Source organism: Micromys minutus, assembly GCF_963924665.1.
Source record: "Micromys minutus genome assembly, chromosome: 33".
Lineage (NCBI taxonomy): Eukaryota > Metazoa > Chordata > Mammalia > Rodentia > Muridae > Micromys > Micromys minutus.
In genome coordinates, this window is record NC_137968.1 from 5,000,228 (window position 1) to 5,021,865 (window position 21,638).

Here is a 21,638-nt window from a genome sequence, read left to right on the forward strand (position 1 = left end):
CCTACTCTGAAAAGGCCACACCCACCCCAACAAGGCCACACCCACATCAACAAGGCCACACCCACATCAACAAGGCCACATCCACTCTGACAAGGCCACACCCACTCCAACAAGGCCACACCCACTCCAACAAGGCCACACCCACTCCAACAAGGCCACACCCACTCTAACAAGGCCACACCTCCTAATAGTGCTTCTCCCTATGGCCAAGCATTCAAACACATGAATTTATGGGAGCCAATCTATTTAAGCACCACAATTAGAATGAAAAACTTATAGCAAAGGAAACCCCTCTAGGATGCCCCCAAACAATTGTATGAATATTTTAGTATTTCCCGGTGCAGGGTTTCTTTCCACCTTAGACCATTCATGCTTCTGGATGAAACACACACACACACACACACACACACACACACACACACACACACACGGCCTTTATATTTTAATATGCCTGAAGCACACAATAGCTGGGCAGCTGCCTAACCTCCGCGCTGTTAGAATCCACCTCCCACCGATAACTCCAAGTTAATACTTACTAATTTCTATGATCCATCTTGGCTGTCCTCTGGGCTGTATTCTCTTGGCCCTTTTAGATGGCAGCTCGGGTTCTTTCTACCGCACGTTCTTTTCCCCCCATGGCTGCTCTCCTCTCTGCTTGCACACTCTCCTAAGGCTTGGCAACTCTCTCTTTCTCTCCTCCCTTGCTAACCTGGGAAACCTAAACCACGCCTCTCCCTCGTCTCTCCAGCTATTGGCTGCTGGCAACTTTATCTACCAATCAGAATTAACTTGAGGGCAGGTTCTCAGAAGCTACAGGAAGACTCCAGATCTTGGGGGCCCAGTACTTGGCATTACAATAACAACAAAAGACAGAACCTCCCCCAAGAGACGCAACACCACTGAAACCCATGTAAATCAATAGCAAACTGTGCCAGTGTGTTCTGGAAGTAAGAGTCTGGAAATAAGTTGCTGACGGCACACTGACGTGTCAGGACTTCTCATGTCTTGCCGCTGGGGGATCTGACTGTAGAGCAAAGTCCACGCCAGTGACATGGGGGCTCTTCTAGCCAAGACTCTGGGAATCTGCCTCAGGGCCGCCAGCTAGCTCCCTCTCTCGGCTCACCTTGTGAAATGCATGTATAGGCAGGGAGTGCAAGAAACCCCGGATGAATGCATTTGGAAATGCTTAATGGGAACATTTAAAATGCAAGGGCGATTCCGAAGATGGAGCCAACTACTTCTCCAGACTCACAAAGGAAGGCACCCAGACTAGAGAAGCCCAGACAGGAAGTACTCCATGGCTATGGACTCTTATGAGCGAGCACGGTGTGTGTAGTGTGTAAGAGGCTGTGAGCTGAATGGTTGAGATGTGTATCCACGTTTAGACCCTTGCAGCGGATTCCTCGGCCACTCATCTCTTCAAATACGGCAGCTAATCCTCAGATATGAAAGATAGTTGTAAAACAGAAAAAAAAAAATCTCATTACCTACTAGGGTAGTTGACAGAATGATCATGGAACTCATATCCCATGGGAAGATATTTCTGATGTGGCTTTTCTCGGTGGAACTAGCTGATGAGATAGCTTTCAGGGTGCATCCCACTGAGGGTAAGAGGAGCTCAGATCAAAAATAGAACTAAACACCAAGGAGATTTAGCCTCACATCCTGACAGTGATAGGCTGGGTGAGTCAGGACTCAGCTTATTTGTACCTGCCTACCCTCAGTCAACAGCAGGACCAACACAGCAAGTCCGGGCATCACCAAGCAACATACAGGGTGAGAGAAAAGCTTGTTTCTCACAGGCACTCTCTAGCAGACCAGCAGATCAGGAAGTACAGCATTCCTCCACATAGAGGCTCCAGTGGGCTTCTGAGGCCAAACTCTTTCTAAAGTAATTATTGTCAAGGGAGACAGGGATGGTGCCAGAGCCACTGGTGAAGAAGTTGAAGGTTAGTGGCACCCTGGGTGACAAAGTTTGAGCTTTACTCAAATCCTTACCCTGAGATCACTGAGCTCAAGACCTTTGGAATGCATCATCCAGTACAATTAAAGAAGAAAATATGTTTCACACACAGAGTCACACAGAGGAGACCATTTCTAATTTAACTTAGCAAGTGTTTATAGAGCTATGACATACCAAGGGCTGTTCTGGGCACCATGGAATAGTGACAAAATAAAAGTCCCTGTTTTCGTGCCGACTTCTCAGTGTAGGGCAACGGAAAAGTACATGGTTGGGGTAGAATCCAGTGCTATAGGGAAACTAAATACAGCCAAGGCCAAGGGAGACATGCATGGAGAGCAAGTCTTTCTGAACGAGTTGAGGAAGCCCAGGCACCCTGCACAAAAAGGAGATGGCCCACCCCTGCCCTCCCAACGTGCTAGACAGTCTTATTTTTCCCATGTGCCATTGGGGCAAATCATCCCTGCAACCTGCCATTTGGAAATGTTTCCCTGTATTTCTCTGGTTCCACCGATCAGACTGGGCCTGTTCCAACACCACAGATCTTAAGATGTTAAGGATGGAGGTTCGAATGAGAATGGCCTAGCAGAACTGTTTGGAAGGGATTAGGTGGTACAGTCTTATTGGGGTGTGTCACTGGGACTTTGAGGATCAAAGGACCATGAATTTCTTGCAGTGCTAAGCCTTCAAGTACAGTGAGCTGAACGGTGCAAATGCACGCCCATGTGTCCGTGAGTCTGTGTGTCCGTGAGTCCATGAGTCTGTGTGCCCATGTGTCCGTGAGTCTGTGTGTCCGAGAGTCCATGCTCGGATTTTTGTATCTCAGCAACTCATCCCTTCAAACACCGTGGTCTGCAAGGACTCATGTCTTAACACATTTTCATAGCCTTCCCCAATTCCATTCCAACCCCGCGTATTAATACCGGAAAGCCCAGAGGAGTGAGAAAGTAGATTCTCACGAAGGAGAAACAGCCCTGGGTCTCCAAACCAAGCACTTTAATCAGAAAACATTTTTACAAAATCAGTGTGCTAACACCGAAAGCTGGGAAAGGGCTCAACGGCCGTGGCCAGTCCTTGGATAGGGAAGATGGTAATATAAAGGAAAAATCCTCTCACCTAATGGCGGAGTCAACAGTGAATAGAAGCTCTCTGCTTCCTGTTGGTGAATCCAGCTGTGGATGCAGATGTGGATCCAGATGTAAGCTCTCGGTTGCTGCTCTGGCACCATACCTGCCAATATGCTCGCGTGATCATGGTGGTCCTGGACTCTAGCTGTCTGCAACCATGAGCTCCGAATTCAGTGTTCTATTTTATAAGTTGCCTTGGTCATGGTCATGGTATTTTGTCAGGGCAATAGACACCCAGGCTAATCAATATTTTTAATGAAGAACTTTGGGGAGTAAAGACAAGTGGAGCCCAAGGAAGAAGAAAATAATTAGAAAACCTGGGAACGGGCACAGACCTTGGCTGAGCCTTTCTGGCCAGGGAGGCCTGGAACTGGTGGACATTCAGGCTTCAAGTGTAGCCACCGTGGAAATGCTAACAGTGGGCAGTTACTCCAGCCTTCGTATTGAAAAAGAACTGACCACCGTTAGCAATACGAAGGCTGGAGCAACTGCCCATCCCACAGCCTTTATTCCATGTCTTCGCATTGACCAAAGCACAGAATGAGTGAAACCTGTCTGAGGCAGGGGAGTCATGGTTGTATCCCTGGGGAACTGAAGTTGCTGAGTACTGACAAGCGCTCAGTGAACTATTGTGTGTTCATCAAAGGCAGGATGGAAAGACTTCCATGTTGTAAGCTGTGGAAAATCCGTGCTGCTGTATTCACTGACCACAGCTTCTTATCTTCCTGGACTCAGTCTTAAGTCTGATGTGATCTCATTGGGTGAACCCAGTGCAAACAGCCACTGTATGGGTTTCTTTCTCCACTGGTTTTCTGGAGGCCTAACCTACCCCCCCCCCAGTTTCTTGTCTTCAACCTTAGATTTTCGGTCAGCACAAGGGTCCGTCTCTCACTAGGCCCGTTGTAACCACGCATGCCAAGATGGGCAGTGACCAAAACTCATCTCAAATTCCAGATGCTTCTTCAAGAACCATCAACCTACTGCTTGGTTGAGTATTTGACTTTTCCAACTGCTCCCTCTCTGCCTTCTAAATAATGAGAATCTATTTAACTGGACCCAGCCTCCAGAGAGCTCAGCCTCCAGGTTGTGACCAATCAGGATACTCGTGAGCCTGGCAGGGTGGTGGCAGTTCCCGTTGCTGGGAGAAGGATCAGCAGAAGGTCACCGCTCTGTCTCTTTTGTCATACGATCATAGCTGTGGTCAGAATATGAAGGGTCGTGGGAAAGAGCTCTAACATTCACAGAACCACGGTCAGGACTCTGTAGCTAGTTACCTTGTCTTATCCCCGACTAGCCACTCCTGACCTACAGCTACTGTGCTTTCAGCCTTTCTACCTCTGCTATCCAGGCCTGCAGGGCTCACAATGTTTGTTACTGTGTGAGGGAGCCAAGGGACAGACCCGTAAGAAGCCACCTTCTGGATTAGAAGCTCCGGCTTGGCTCATGCCCTGCACCATCTAGGGAGCTCTTGTCCTGTGAGCACGTGGCCTGGAGGTCCTGACTCCCTCCATGGAAGGCAAGAAGTGAAACAGGTGGTGTCAGCCCTGCCTCTCAGCCATTCTCACTACTGTCCTATGAGTGAGGACCAGGGCTGTCCAATTTATCAGATGGGGAAATTAAGACTTAGAGACATAACTTACAAAAAACTGAGCTTCATCCTAAGGCCAAAGAAATTCCTTTTACACTGTAGAGCACCTTAGCCCCCGGCATAATAGGTCAGTCATCTACATGCAGATAAATGAATCTGGCTTCTTCTGAAAATTCCCAAGGTTGGGTTGTCAAGATGGCTCAGCCACAAAGGAGCTTGCGGCCAAGGCTGATTGAAGACCAGAGTTCAAGCCCCAGGGCCTAGAAGGTGAAGTAGAGAACTGACTCCTGCAGGTTGTCCTCTGACGTCTACATGTGTGTTGTAGCATACATGTATCCCCACACACTCACAAACACACACACAAATAAATAATTGTAATTTTATTTTTTCCGAACCCCCCCCAATAATTGTAATTTTAAAACTTAAAAATTTCCCCCCCCCCAGGTCCTTACTTTTTATCAGCAAGCTCTACTCTGCCTCAAGGCTTCATCTTCAAGAGATAATCTCGCAGCCTCCTTAGAGATTCTTGATCCAATTTATCCAAACAACACCTTCTTGTTCTCTGTCAGCACAGGCCTCCCCACTCACACACGACACAGTCTCCACAGAGACACACTGAGTTGACAGTCATTTCTAGAATGTACTCTCTGAGACTGTAAGGAAACGTGCCTGCGGTTTCTGGCACATCAGCAGGCAAATCTTGGGCCAGGCTGTCTGCTTCTGTTTCAAGTTTATGGGACTTTCCAGGTTTAATTCTAACATCCTTTCGTGTGGCCGGTCTCTGGGTACAGATGTTATTTGAAAAACAGAGAGCATGTTTTGGCTGAGAGATGGCTCGGTGGTTAACGGACTCGCTGCCCAAGCATGAAGGTCAGAGTTCAGACCAGTGTTAGCAGGGGAAGAGTGGGTGCTGACTGGATGGCCTGCCGCCTTGAGAAGCAGAGACGGGAGATCCCCAGAGCAACCTGGCTGGGGAGACAAGCTATGTTAGCTAGTGCTGGATTTGACCCTGCCCAGTGAGATCAACCGAGGAAGGTTCCTAAGATCAACCTCTGGCTTTCGGGACCTGCACACATAAACAGCACAGGCATACACACACATGCAGATATGTATGTAGAACACACACACACACACACACACACACACACACACACACACACACACACACACACGGAAAAGAAAGGAAAAACAGAGTGCACCTCATTGCCCGCCCCCTCGCCCCCCAGCCCCGCCCCCTGTTGCATCCTCAGGACTCCCATCCTTTTGTGAAGACCTCTGGGTGTTTCTGAACTGGCAAGTGTCGGTCTGCTTACTCAGGGGTCCTGGCTTTACCTCTAAACAGAACCCTTTCTCCTCCCTTCACGGCTGCACCCCATTCTTCCCTAACACATCTATCCGCTGATGTCTCTTTGGAGTACGCTTACTTTTACTCCAGGTTTGATTGACACTTTCAGCGGAGAAAGAAGTCCCCTCCCACTTAATGCCATGCCACAAATGCCATTCCTCCGCAGCAGTTTTGGGGTACATGGTTTTGCCCGCAGGAGACATTTTGGGTGTGTGGGTGATGATGCCATTGCAAACGGTAGGTAGGCAGAGGCCTGGGTGATGCTAATAGCCCCTCACACACCTCCTTGTCCCCTGATACCAACAGTGAAGACCTTCAGATGCACACGGGGTGCTTGGGCACCCAGAGCGCCCAGCTAAGTCATGAAATGGCACAGGAGGTCTTGTCCCGCCCCCCCTTTCTTATGTGACAATCTAAAGCCAGCCCCTCGGTTTTATTGACATTCTCCTCTACTCCAGGGGTCAGGTTGATCACGGGAGGAAGATGGGACTTCCCTTTAAATTATGCTCCCCCCCCCCCACGCCTGGGGCTTCCTGGGTGAGGCTCCTCCCTAGCGGGCTCCTTTTTCTTTTTCGGGTGAGTTATTTAGGGCAGCTGCTTAGTCTGTGAGGCAGACACACTGCAGGCATCCACAAGTCCGTCCCGGCATTTGAGACTGTGGGGCAGATTCCAGCTTTTGTACTAGCAAGACAGAGACTCCTTTGAGGCGATGTCTGAGCGGTGGGGTGGAGTCTTGTGTAGGAATTTGCAGGGCCTCGCTTGTGATATATGATGAGCGACAGTTAGGACTCCTGGTGGCATACATAAACACCAGGACCCAGAAAACAGAATAAAACTACAAAATTGGGGACTTCCGGCCAGAGTTGGGGGAATACCCAGGGCACTCATCTGTGCAGAGAAGGGGGTGGGGGATGGGAGGATTGAGGGAGGGGTGACCGGGAAGAGGGCAGTGAGCTGGATGTAAAGTGAATAAGTTAAAAAAAAATTAAATTACAAAGCATGGGGACTGCATTAGCTCAAGGAAGAGAAGTCTGGAAATGGGGGCGGGATTTAGGTTCGCTTAGAAACAGGCTGGATCCAGGGTTCACAAGACAACACAAACCCCTGGTACCCTTTCCGTTTCTCCGGCCCCTTCTTCAGCATCCACTACACCCACCGTACAGTTTTTTTTCTCACCTCGCCCAGCCTCTTCCTGCGGCGATGACTCACTGTACTTCCCACGGAGAGGTGATTGGCTTTGCTCTTTGGTCACGTGCTCTACAGACAAGCCCACTGCGCATGCTTCAGAGTTGTGGGTTTCAAAGACTGTCGAGGTTGGAGTGGGTCCGGAAGGGAAGTAATCGAGCGTCCTTTTAGACTGAGAAAGGCTGAGTGTTGCTGGGATAGGCTGTAGCCAACAAGATGGTTCATCAAGTAAAGCTGCCTTTCTCCAAGCCTGATGACCTGAGTTCGATCCCCAGGACCCCGAGTTACGGTACAACAGGAAAGCTGACTCTCCAGTTGTTCTTTGCCGGCCACGTGACAAGCTTTGCTTATTTGGGGACCAGAAACTTCAGGCTAATGATCAGTAATATAGGACCTGAACGATCCAGGCCCAGCATGACCTTGGCTCCTGGGACCACGATAGAACTGCCTCCTTTCCTGATCTCTTGGAGGTCTGCCTGGCCGGTTATTGTAAATGTAGAACTTTAAGAACTATGCGCAGTCCGTCCGCGATACTGCTCCACAGGAAACCCGGGGCGGGGGCAGGCTGACATCCTCAGCCCTTACATCCCCGTGTTCTAGTTTGCCTTCTGTTGCTGTGATAAACGTCATGACCAAAAAGCAACTTGGAGAGGAAGGGACATGGTTCCGCTCACAGATTTCAGTCTGTCACCGACAGAAACCAGGACAGGTACTTACGGGCAGGAACTGAATCAGGAGGATGCTGTTTCCCGGACTGCTTTCAGGCGAGCATTCCATAATTTCCCTTGTACAGCCCAGGCTTATCTGTCTAGGTCTGTTACTGCCTACAGTGGGCTGACCCCGCCCACATCCATCAGCAATGGAGAAAATGACCCACAGACATGCGCACAAACCAACCTAAAAGAGGCATTTTCTCAACTGAGGTTCCCTCTTCCAGGTAACTGGGTTATGTCAAATTGACAGCTGAAACTGACAACCTGGCTCCATTATGACGCATAATTTTTTGTTTGTTTGCTTCCAAGATGCTACTTTGATTTGGAGTCTTATGAGAGAGATTTCCAATATACCAAGCCCAGAGTGGGAAGGTAATATCTTAGAAACACCTTGTGATGGTTAGAAAAAACTACAAAGAGGAAAGCAGCCATCTTGGATCCCAGCCTTCAGGCTTTCATTGGGGGCATCTTTGCTGGTTTGGGGTGCCCTGTTTTGGGGTGTCATTGCCCACAAGACAACACCCATACTTCTTAGCAAGGGGCAGTGGGCACCAAGAGTTTGGTGACTGTGTTTCCTTGGCTGGTCTATTACCAGTCTCCCTAAAATGCCTCTCTTTGCGCACACCTTGTAGCCCCAAGGTCTCCCAACCTCAGGCACCATGTTTTGCTTTGGGCTCTCTTCCCTGATCCTTAGAACAGAGCCTGAAATCCAGAGAGGCACAGAACCTTGTGATCTCCCTCTTATGTAGATTTTTCTCTGGCACCGTTTTTTTTTTTTTTTTTTTTTTTTTTTTTTTTTTTTTTTTTTTTTTTTTCCCCTTCAGTATGACAAAGATCCAGGAACTAGCCAAGCCTCAAATTATCTGTCCTACAGAAGCTGGGGGCTCTATTTCTATTCCTGCCACATGAGTCACATTGCTGCCTTCTGCTCACCAGGAGAGCTTGGGCCCTGTCAGAACAGCAATCTGTCTGCCAACTGCATCTCTCCCGTCTCCTGTTTAACCTCTAGCCTTTTGCTTGCATTGGTCCCTTGGGGCCTCTTAAGCTCTGAGTCTAAGTCCCTCTGGAGGTGGTCACTCCATTCCCCTCCCCCTCACCAGATGAAAGGTAGAGTTGTTTACTTGGCAAAGCTGATTGTTGGTGACATTCTTATGTGCTCCTATCTACTCTGCCTGTTCCCTTGGCTCTCAGGAAAAGATCTGAAATCAAACATTTGTAAGTCAGCGTTGTGCCTGGAGGTGGGAAGGTTTGGAGTTAATTCTGACTGTGTGCCAGCTCATCTGCTCTCTTTGATCACCAGCCTTTGATGTAGAGATCCTGAGTCTCCTTTTATATGTGAGGAAGTCGAGGCTTAGTGATGTTAAGCAGTCAGGTACTGACTAAGACGGTAGATGGAACAAGATGTCTTTGGAGCCATACTGATCTGGGTTTTGAGTCTTCACTGGCTAAATATCACTGGGCAAGATCTTGGGCCTTTCTAGTTGATAATGTGCACCAGTCAAACCCATTTTGGATTACTCAGTATCTCCAAAAATGCCTGCAGGGGTGCAGAGCTAGGGTTTGCTCTAAGGCAGTGAGTGCCTTCTCTACTGTAGCCTCCCAGCACCCAGTGAGTCTACAGTCAACAGCACTCACTGCAGGAACCCAAGCCACAAACTCGCAGATTCTTTGGGTCCCTAGAAGAACAAGACAGACATTCAGAGATATAGGCGAAGGGACTTAAATCCTGCTCTGATGCCCAAGAAAAATGTCACCAAGGTGTATATGCGTGTGAAGGTGTATGTACACGTTTACATGCATGAGTGTGAGAGAGTATGGAGGTCAGAGGTCAGCCCTGGGCATCCCTTTCAATCATTGTATACCTTAGTTTTTGAGACAGAATCTCTCCTTTAACTTTGAGCTTAATGACTTTACTAGACTGGCTGCCAGCAAGCCCCAGGGACTGTCCTCTTTTTCTTTTTTGCACTGTTACAGCTAGCTGCTACCCCCCCCCCCCACCCATGGGTACTGAGAATTGAACTCTCCATTTACATGACAAGCACTTTACCAATTCTGCCTTCTCCCAAGAGCAAAGGCTTTTCTTTGGTTGCACAACAAAATCTGGTTAAAATCCGGACGCTCGCTCGGGGATTTGTCAAGTCCTTGAGTCTCCCAATCTCCCACACTTTTCTGCTCTTTTCTACCGAAAACCGACTGAAGATGTTTTTTCATGTGTCTTTTCTTCTATTTCCTTTCCACGAGTCATCCAGGTTTTTTTCAACCCAGAAGTGAGTCCGTGTTCAGTCTATCCCTTTATAGGACAGGGGTGGGGGGAGGGGGAGATGAAGAGGGGCGGTTGCCCATATGTGTAAATATCTTTTTGTTTGATCTCTGGCACAGAAAAATGACTTGACAGGATCGTGTTTGTCACTTCCTTGAGCTCCAGAGCTAGCTTTGTGAGGGGCACAAGAGCCCTCTGTCTTTCAGAGACACAGAGAGGCAGAGAGGCCGAGTCACAGTTCTAGAGGCCAAATCTAGGACCAAGGCACTGCTTGTCTAGTGGAGGCCCTGCTCTGGATGCAGATTATCATGGGATGCAGCCCTCTCAGTGACCTCGCAGGGCAGAAGGGACAGAAAGGCACAGTGAGGCTGAACACCGTATCCTCACACGGTGGGAGAGGGAAACGGCCTTGTGTGGGCTGGACCCCTCATGACGCTCTCTCGATCCCCATATCTTAACACCACAGGGGAGATGATGTTTCAACCTGGCATTTGGACAATCACAGCATCTGCGCAAGCCACTTCTGTCTTTAGAGAAAAGGAGTGTTAAGGAGGTTTGGTCTCCCGAACTGGGAGAAATTCTGTTCTTTATAAACATCCCCGCCTCATGCCTTTTGTTATAAAAACACAAGCCAAGACCAGGGAAGGCCATCTTTCTTTCCCATTATCATTGTCACTAGGGACCAAAATGTCAGTGTCAGGTATGAGACTGTGCTAATATGAATCTGACTCTTCCTAGCTTCTCTTTGGTGGCACAATGTTGGCCCTTCTAGCCTTCCAACTGGACCAGATGCTTGAAGGTCAGGCTCTCTGTGTCTCACCTGAGGGCATCTCTGTCCAACATCCCTGTCCATCACAGACACAGGGAAGACGAGCTGACTCACCTGCTCTATTCCAAAGCCTTACTGTCAGTAGACTGAGGTTCCTGCCAGCCTCGTGGGAGGCAGGAATCAGCCGGGAAGAAAGAAAGATGAAATTCACGTCCTTACTTCTTCTGCAGGTGCTGGGTCAAAAACTTCCAGGGTTTGACTTTTCTGTACTTATCTTCCACATGTAAGCACAGTAAAACTTTGGGAAAACGTTTCCATGTATCTATTATGCAAAGTCTGTGGGACCTCTTTCATAAGAATGTGTTCTAGTCACTGAGAGACCAGGTTCAGGATTGTGGCCTAAACAACGCTCAGGATTTGGGGGGGAATCCAGGAAGGCTGGCTCCATAGAATAGCGAAAAACAAAAAATAAAAATCAAAAAACAAAAAACAAAAAACAAACAAAACACCCCCCAAAAAACCAAAACCAAAAAAAAAAAAAAAAAAACAAAACCAACAAAACAAAACAAAAAACCTTTAGGTTGTCAGACCTACTTTTCTAGTAAAAAAAGGGAACAGTGGTTTTCTTCCTTTGAAGAAAAAAGGCATTCATGTTTAACAATTCTGGATTTTCTAGAACTTTCTGTGAGCTGTGTCCTTCAAGTACGACTCGGGGTGTCTTTACTAAACTACAGGGAAGGCTTTTTGGAGACCTGCTGTAACTACCGAGCTCCGACTGTCATGAGATCATGTCCTGTGGTACAATCCACCAGGGGACACACAGCACAAGCTGGGGCTTCAGGAGGTAGAAATGTTGTAATTACCCCCTTAACAAATTCCGTGGTTCTGGTCCCATTTGCTATCCAAAAAGAAAGAAAGAGCAATCACCTCATTGGACAGGCTCCTGGTCCGTTTTCTGTGGACCGGAAGAATAAATCAATGGTAGGATGGTGTAGAGCTGACTCTTCCAACATGAAAGCTGTCAATCATGCGAACTTACATTCTGCCTTCTTTTCTACTTCTTGCTGTCTGACTTCTATCAGCATAATGCTTTAAAATCATCCTATAGATGGGTGGTGGTGGCACACACCTCTAATCCCAGCACTCTGGAGGCAGAGGCAGGCAGAGCTCTGTGAGTTCAAGGCCAGCCTGGTCTACAGAGTGAGTTCCATGACGGCCAGGGCTACACAGAGAAGCCCTGTCTCAAAACACAAAACAAAAGGAAGATGTATAGAATCCCACAGAACGGGCGAAGTAATTCGTCTAGTAATTTTCAAATGGCGGCTATGTTGATTGTATTTACCGTAGTAGCATAAAAAAATGTCCTCAGCAGGACTCTGAGGGCAGAAATTGCTCCTTAAGCTCCAATAGATTGTGTTATGGGCACCACAAAGGCATTCTAACCTGACTGCTGCTGTGAACATGCTAGAAACCTTCTTAACACACAGCCCTCGAGCAACGGGACTGACGGGTTTCTTAACCTTATCTGATTGGTAAGAAATGCTATGCTAGTTTTTCTTTTTAATCTCAAAACTTTGTTTTCTAGTAAGTGTTAGTGGTTCATAAATTCCCAATTAAATAACACAGCAGAGCATAAAACCGTGTCTGAAGAAAGACTCTAAAGAACAAGCTTTGAGGCTTTGGCCAGATACCAAGGGAATCACCTGTGGGGCATTTGAAAGTCCTTTACTGATTAGATCTAATAACTTTGTGGTAAGAGGACAGGGCATGAGCAGGACACCATGTCTGGACATGCTAAACTCCCTCATCCCAGCAGAATCAGGTACTTGGGACCTCAGCCAAGGAAAGATCAACTTGCCTTGAGTAAACCAGTCCAGAGATGGGAAGTGTGATTCTGAGAGCCACTGGGACTTTTCAGCCCCGGCACTTGTGAGTCACCCCGAGAATCCTGCTAAGAGAGTATTTGTGCTAAGAGTGGTGCTTGGAAATTGTTCAGCTAAATAATCCCCTTGGCTGTGGTGGTGGTGGAGCCCTGGAAAATGGGATCCAAAGTAAAGCTTCGCGGAGGAGGAAAAGACATATGCATGCAGGATACGTTTCCTTTTAAGAGCCTCGTCCCTTCTTAGAGATCATTTCGTATTGCTGGACTTTCTTGGACGCTCCAGCCGCCAAGTAAACACACAGCCTTATTTCTTTTATTATAGTTTAGCCTTAGCTTATGCTACCTACCAGGGAGCTCATCTAACTTAATTTACCCGATTACTCTAGTCCTTTGTCGGCCATGTGGTCATTTACCTGTCCACAACTGACCTCCTCCGTGACCAGTGGGAAATTTTTCTCTTGCCGAGTATTCTAGGCCAGGAAGTCCCGCCTTCCCTTTCCTGTCAATCAGCAGGTGAGGGAACTGATAACAAAATACGATGCAGATACAGACAATACCAAAGTCCAGCTAATTCTCAGCAGGTACAGAGTTAACAAATGATACTGAAAGAATATTCGCACAGTGCACCCCAACAATTATGTCAACACCCCCTCAGATCCTCCACTTTTCCAACGAAATTCAACCTTTGCTCTCCTCTTCCCTGTATCTTCCCTGCAACACAAGTAAAGCATAGCCCCAGACGTAAATGGCACCTTCATAGTACCTGGCACACAGAAGGCGCCAAATGAATGCTCTGCGAACCATTGGACGGGCAGCTGAAGGTTGAATACTAGAAGAAACGAGTTATGTCATCTGAGGGAGAAGTAAAGGTGGAGGGAAGGAGCAGAAATGTTGATGTCGTGCATTGAAAATAGGATAGAGGCAGAATGTCCACAAATAGTTATCCTGGTAGGTTGTAGGTAATTTTCACTTTCATATCACTGTAGTCCAGTTTCCTACACGAAGCACCTATTTTTAAGGAAAATTTAAAAATGTATTCTTCTCTCATACATTACATCCCAACTGTAGTCTCTCTCCGCAACCCCAGCCCCGCCCACCCAAGCCTCCTCCATTTTTCTTTCCATAAGGGCAGGGCGCCCAGGAATATCAAACTCGTACGGCATATCCAGTTGCAGTAAGAGCAGGCACCTCTCCTCATATCAAGGTCGGATGAAGCAACTCGGGAGGAGGAAAAGGGTTCCAAAGCAGGCAACAGAGTCAGAGACCACCACTGTTCCCACTGCTGGGAGTCACACAAGACCAGGCCACACAACTGTAACAGGCAGAGGGCCCAGGCCAGACACATGCAGGCTCTCTGTCGGTTCAGTCTCTGAGAGCTCCCAGGAGCCCTAAGTTAGTTGATTCTGTGAGTTTTCATGTAGCATCCTTGGCCACTCTGGCTCCTACAGAATTCTTCTTCCCCCTCACCCCCCTCCTCCCCTCTTCCCCCTCCTCCCCCTCTTCCTTCCTCTCCTCCCCCTCCTCTCCCTCCTCCCCCTCTTCCCCCTCTTCTCCCTCCTCCTCCTCTTCCTCCTCCTCCTCCCCCTCTTCCCCCTCCTCCCCCTCCTCTCCCTCTTCCCCTCCTCTCCCTCCTCTCCTTCTTCCCCCTCTTCCTCCCCCTCCTCCCCTCCTCTCCCTCCTCTCCTTCTTCCCCCTCTTCCTCCTCCTCCTCCCCTCCTCCCCCTCCTCCCTCTCTTCCTCCCCCTCCTCCCCCTCTTCCTCCTCCTCCTCCCCCTCCTCCCTCTCTTCCTCCCCCTCCTCCCCTCCTCCTCCTCCTTCTCCCCTCCTCCCCCTCTTCCCCCTCTTTCTCCCCCTCCTCCCCCTCTTCCTCCCCCTTTCTCCCCCTCCTCCCCCTTCTCCCCTCTCTTCTCCTTCCTCCCCCTCTTCCTCCTCCTTCTTCCCCCGCTTCCTCCCCCTCCTCCCCTCCTCCCCCTCCTCCCCCTCTTCCTCCCCCTCCTCCCCTCCTCCTCCCCCTCTTATGCAGAATTCCACAGCTCTGGGTCTCTGCATCTGCTCCTATCAGTTGCTGGATGAAGGCTCTCTGATGACGGTTATGACGAGTGTTGCAGAAAGTCACCGGGAATCATTTCAATGCCTCCCACCCCCCCTCCCCATTTCCCCACCCCACCCCCACCCCCGGTTATGTTTGGTTCTATCATCTGTCTAGGTCTCTGGGCTCTCCAGTCTCTGGTTCCTGGACTTCCAGGCAATGGGGTGGGCTCCCTCTTGTGGCGTGGCTCTTTCAAACTGGCTCAGTCTTTGGCTGGCCACTCCCACAATTTCCGGGCTACCCCAGCACACATTGCAAAAGAACAAACAGTAGGTCAAAGGTTGGGTGCCTGGGTTGGTTTCCCAATCCCTCCACCTTTGACAAGGGGGGGAGGGAGGGAGGAGGAGGAGGAGAAGAGGGAGGGAGAACTGCGATTGAGGGGCATTTTGGGAGCGAGGCAGAAACTTCGTGCAAAGAAAATACCCAGGAATCTACGAGGGTGAACCTAGCTAGGACTTCTAGTAATGGGAGATATGGAGCCTAAATCTCCTATAACTAGAAACATTTATTTATTTATTTATTTATTCATTCATTCATTCATTCATTCATTCATTCATTTAATGTATGTGAATACTCTGTCACTGTCTTCAGTCACACCAGAAGAGGGCGTCGGATCCCATTACAGATGGTTGTGAGCCACCATGTGGTTGCTGGGATTTGAACTGAGGACCTCTGGGAGAGCAGTCAGTGCTCTTAACTGCTGAGCCATCTCTCTGAAACATCTATTTTTTCTTAAAGTCAGATAAATAAACATTATTTTATAAAAGGGACTGCAAGATGCTGTGGTGTGAAGGGAGTCTTAAGAGTCATGAACTGTGGGCTTCTACTGTTGTGGCATTTCCAACAAAAGAGCACACATTTAGCCAAGATTTTTAAGAGAAATATTCAAGGCCAAGGAAAGGAGGCCAGAAAGTTTGGGGCAACCTAGGAAGAGTTCATGGTACCAGAGTGGTCACAATATTACTACCCTACTTAGAAACTGCAAGAGATGGTGGAGGGGGAACTGAATTTTTACTACAGCCCAAAGTGGTTACCATGGAGACCCGGTCAGCACAGCCTCAGATCTGCTGATGTGAAGCTTCCGATAGGGAACCGCCATTGAGGGCCAGAGAGGGAAGGAAGCAGGTGGAGAGAAGACACAGGTTCCAGGGAGGATCCTTTAGGGCTGCCTCTCGGTGTCCCTGTAGAGCACTGGTTCTCAGCCTTCCTACCATTGCAACCCTTCAGCACAGCTCTTTATGTTGTGGTGAGTCCCCCAACCATAAAATTATTTTTGTTGGTACTCCATAACTATAAGTTTGCTTCTGTGATGGACGGCAAACGTGTGTGTTTTCCGACGGAGCCCTATGACGGGGCCATTCAACCCCCAAGGGGGTCGCGACCCACACGTTGAGAACCGCTGCTGTCGGGGGTTCGCGTGCACACGTGCTTGCGAATGTTGTTGCTCTTAGTCCTCGCCTTACCTCTGCGGGTGTTCCCCTTGCCTGTGGCCGAGGGCTTTGGGAATCTGTTTCCCCCGTAACCTCAGTAACCCCAACTGTTGCCGTTCAAATCCCGGTCTACCCGTTTTCTTCAGTCAATAAAACATTCTGAAATGTGCCTCCAGTTCTTTTCCTTTTATCCCTTGCTTTCTTAGCTATAATCCACATAGCATGCTGCTAAAGACAAATGGTTCCACCTCACCGATGCATCGCCATCTGCATCTCCAGTTTTAGAGCATTTTCATTACCTGGAGGAGAAACGGCATGCCTGGCAAGAGCCTTTTTCGTCTCTCCCAACACCCACGCCCTGGGTGAGCACTCAGCTACCTTTCCACCTCTCGAATATGAGCATTTCATAAGATGGATTCATAAACTACCTTCTGTAAACTGGCTTTGCAGTTAGTTAGCACGGTGTCTTCAGGTTTAGTTGGTGTAGATGATTGGTCAGTACCTCATCGATGTTTATTAACACACCCACACCAGCTGGTGGATGGTTTGGTGTATTTCTGATTTTTAGTTGTAGGAGCAACGCTGCCACAGACACTGTGTAAGTTACTTGTCTCGTTGCCGAGGCCATTTACCGACTTCTCATTCCGGGTTTTCTACCCTGCTTTGACCGTTCAGTTCTCACATAAGAGACACACAATCTTTATATTTATATTAAGCCTTTACTGCACAAGAGATGGGCAGACATCTACCCTCTAAGCTATTAGAATCTACTTCCCCATCACTAACCCTGAACTGTAATTGGCTATGTTATCTGGGCTGCTCTTAAGTCCCATTGGCCAGCCCTCATGGCCATGTTTTCATGATCCACCTACCCCATGGCATCTTCTCTTCCCTCCCCCTTCTCCGTCTCCTCCTCATTGCTGTGGTCCTGATCCAGCCAGCCCCAAGCCCATGAACCAAAATTCTGCCTGTTTCTCTTCTACCCAGTTATTTCTCTTCTGTTAGCATCTTTATTCAAGCAGTGGTTTTAAATCAAGGCCTCATTCCTGGGGCCAACCAGGCCTTGTAGACCAGTATTGAGCATTATAATATATAGCAAAAGACTAAACCTCAAAAATTTTGGGATGCAGTCCAAAGAAGTAAGAGGCACAGAGGTAAGAACACAGAATAACTAGACACACGACGTCTGCGTTCAGGAGGCAGAGTCTTGAATGTGTTTGCTTGGCTCAAGGTTTTCTTTTTAATCAGTTTAAGATCCTAGTCCATGGATTGGTCCAACCCACATTATAGTGGGGTTTCCTTCTTTGTCTGAGCTAGGCTAGATAACATCTCGCCGTGCAAGCCCAGAGATTTGTTCTCACAGCGATTCTAAATCCCATTAAATTGGCGGTCAAGATTACCCTTTGCAAACGGTCATGTGCACGAGTTTGTCTTAGGTGTGTAGGTGGAAGTGTCTGTGTAGAGAGGAATCTCTACATTTTCAACAAGTTTTCCTTCTTAAAAACCGCGCTCACCTTGGTGACTTCTTGTGGTTTCTGATATTCTTGGCCATGTGCAAATCTTCCTTGTGTATATGTCTCTTCAGATCCATTGCTCTTATTTTCAGAGTCATTTATCTTTTTCATTAATCAGTTGCAAGAGTTCTTTTCAGCCGGGATATAATCTTCAAAAGTCCTCATTATCCTATAGATTACCTTCTCTGCATGGTTTCTACATTCGGTGATGCCCAACTATAGATTTTGTCATTTTGTTTGTGCTTTGGGGTCATTTCCAAGGAACTGTTGCCTAACTTAGGCGATAGTATCATTAATTTTTGCCGTGTATGTTTTAAGAAAATGTTTAACAGTTTTAGCTTTTACACTTAGATCTTTGGCTCCTTGTGATTTAACTTTTGTGTAGGTTGTGAGGTAGAAGATTCACTTCGTTCTTCTGCTTGTAGATCTCTAACACGCTTGTTGAGAAAGTATTTTTCTCTTTTAGAGTATTGGTATCCTTGTCCAAAATCAACTGTCCGTGAATGCAAGGGTTACTCAGTATGCTGTTAGTATATTTAATGGTGCAGATGACCACATATCACAATACACATCACATGCAATCTTCAGTTATTCATCAGACAAAAGAAATGGCAGTCAGACACCATCCTTTTCTGGTTCATTTTTGAAAATTAGAAAGCAAACTCTCAGTAAGTGGTTGAGTACTAATAACTTAATTTATACCTTAATTCAGAAAAAATTACCATTGGGCATGTGTTCTGGATCTGAGCCTAGACAGGGCTTGGCGAGCCAAGGTCCCCTCTGATGTAATATCAGAGGCTCTTCTCCAGCACCTTACCAACGTCTCACACTTTGGTTTTCTGCCATGGAGGGGAAATGCTGGCAGCCATTTCTTCGTGACTTTGTGCAGACTTTCCAATCACCTTCACCAGGAACAGCCAGGTGCTGGGGTTAAGGAGCAAACTTGTTCCGCATGTGGCTGCCAGCTACCGTTTCAAACTCCTCCTCGGCTTCATCTCTGAGATTGCCAGGAACTTTGGCAAGAAGCCACTGGTGGCAGTTTGTCAAGGAGTGGCACGTCTGTTTCCCGTCATTCAGCAAAGTCAGTAATTTGGATATCTCTGGGATGGAAACTTTGGGAAGGATGTTCAAAAGGAGGTACTCTAGGGGCACACAGATTTTAGGGATCTGGTGAATTTCTCTTAGTTTATTATGTTTCTCCAGAATTCACTGTGAGACAAACAGAGATGAGCTTTCTGCCTATAACCCTCAGAGTAAGCAAGAGCGTTAATCCGTTAGATGGACATCTATATGTAGCTACATCAAAGGTCATAATAGAATGAGCCTTTGAAGTCTCTAAAGTCCCCTGCCTCAGAACCTAGGGGGACTTTCAGAAATCCATGTTCCCGAGTCTCTACTGAATCAGAAATCTAGGCAAATGGATGGAAGGATTTACATTTTAAGACACCCTTAGTGGGTCTCCTATAGACCAGGACTGAGAGTTGCCTACTTGAGAGTTTTACTAGGACTTTCTGCACCCCAAGCATCGGGGAAAAGCACTAGAATTAGATTTCAATTTCTACTCCTTTAAAAGAAGGGCAAGTCTCCCAGCCCGAGGCTGGTGTGGGGAAAGAGTGATAAACAACAGGTAAGCAGATGGGAACCAGCATCTGGCATGATGCAGGAACCACTTCATTTACTGAGCACCAGTGATTCTTAGCTCACAGGGCTACTGTGAGGATATAGGGACCACACACACACAAAGGCTCTAACGAGACCTATCACAGTGTACATCTTATTTATGACCTAGCTCCAGCTGTCTCTTCCTTATGCTTCTCTCTTTAGCCACACTGGTTACATTCTTAACTTATGACTCACACAATCAGTTGCTTGCTGATCAGGCTACAGAGCCTGGCCCATGCTGAGTGGTTCCGATAGCAAGCTAAAAAAAAAATAAAAAATAAAAAAGAGGTCAGCCAGGGACCACTGCCAGATGTACTCTTTCCAAGGTGGTTAAGAGGTCGTGCCAAAAGGTCAGCACAAACCCAGTGCTTCTGCTGAATAAATCTAACTTACATTTTCTTGGTTCTAAAATCATAGCAAGATGTGTAAATTCAGAAAAGGACAAAGTAAAATGATTTCCCTCCATCACCCAGAGGTGTAGCCTCTGCAAAACTTAGCTGGTCACTTTGAGCAAAGCAGGTTCGAGTCAAGGTGCACAGGACCTGCTGGGCTCAGAGGGGCCTGGCTTGGAGTCACAGCTCAGTTCGTACCATCTTGACACTCTTAGTCATTTTTATCTTTGAATCTGAGTTATACAAGTGAAATTCAAGGCCCTTGAGTACAGCTTCCTGCTGGGAGTCATGCCCCTGATGGTCATCTAGTTCAGGTTGTTGGAGGAGGCCAGATGCCCTCTCTGCCTGTTCCTTCATCCCCACAACTCCTGTGGCATCTGGCTGGCTTCTCCCAGCTCACTTGGCAGATCCCTCCTTGCTCCCTGGGCCCTTTTCTCCTACAAATTGGGCACTTGTTGTATGTCCTGAATTCCTGTCTTGTCTTTCTTTTGCTCTTTATTGAGGTCATTTATTTAAAGTTCTGTGTTTCTTGGCGTTTGTTATGGGAGACGCACTTGCTCAGTGCAGTGGGTGGAGACTAGGGGAAAAAATCTTTGTGTAGCTTTCAAGTGAGTGACCTTCCTTCTAGGAGTTTATCTCAAGAGAACAACTAGGAATAAAAAGATTAATCAAGAGGAATATTATTCCAGAAACATTTAACATTAGAGCGTGGAAATAAATATGCACTTGGAGGGGACTGGTTATGTGACGACCCATTCGTACAACCAGCAGACATGTAAAAAAACAACGTAGTCAAATGCTTAGTGGTATGCACAAGTTGCCGTGAATGTGTTAAGTGAAAATTTTAAGCCTCAATGCTATTTTAAAACCTCCTTTTTTTTAACGTAAGAACGCACGCATCCTTACGGGAAAAGAGCTTTGGGATCGCTCCTTACAACTGCCATTTGCAAACATATGGTGCCATTCTCTCCTTGCCTCCCCAGGTGTGCTGGAAGATGGACTGTCCCCTAACGGTGTGCTCCGACCTGCAGCCCCGGGAGGAATAGCCAACCCAGAGAGGAAGATGAATTGTGGAACACAGTGTCCCAACTCACAGAGCCTCAGCTCAGGCCCTCTGACCCAGAAACAGAATGGCCTCTGGACCACAGAGGTAGGGTCAAAGCCGCAACGTCAACTGGGGATGGAGAACAGGGGTGGAGCTCACAAATTGGGGCCATGGAGACTGTGTCCTGGGAAGGAGGAATAGAGGTTTTCTATCTCTACATGTAAAAAAGTTACTGCAAGCCTCATTTCAATCCTTTCCCTGGGGGCTGCTGAGTTTTATTTAACTTATATACATGGGTCTTTACCTCTGGAGGAAGTGTGTGTTTGTTTAGGTACAGCTTTGTCCAAAGATCTCCTTCTCTTAGGCAGTGAATCGTGGTAGGGAAAAAAAAAAAAAACTTGGCGTTTTTCTGCACACCCTCCAATCAGATGGTCAGAACAAGGGTCTTCAAGGGTGATTCTTGTAAAATATCATGCTAGAGTCACTCAGAGTCTTGCTGTTGAGAAGGCTAGCTGTGGTTCCCTGGCACTGGCTGGCATCCTTCGATCCCTTACTTCCTAGAACTATTGTTTGGAGGTGCTCCTTCTGCTGTGCTTGGTTTCTCCATGGGGTAAAGATGGGGGGGGGTGGGGGGGGGAGTGGCAATGGGGGTGGGGGTGGGACAGCAGCCCAGAACA

The 21,638-nt window shown here is 47.7% G+C and overlaps 1 protein-coding gene across 1 annotated transcript in view; it reads left to right on the forward strand.

The window, feature by feature from the left end:
• BAALC (BAALC binder of MAP3K1 and KLF4) overlaps nt 1-21,638 on the forward strand; it is a gene marked incomplete at its 5' end in the record, with an annotated part of 65,500 nt that overhangs the window by 32,476 nt on the left and 11,386 nt on the right. The window contains one exon of the mRNA XM_080909494.1: nt 20,900-21,066. Within this exon, the coding sequence (XP_080765620.1) occupies nt 20,900-21,066 (167 nt within the window). The remainder of the gene's footprint in view (nt 1-20,899; nt 21,067-21,638) is intronic.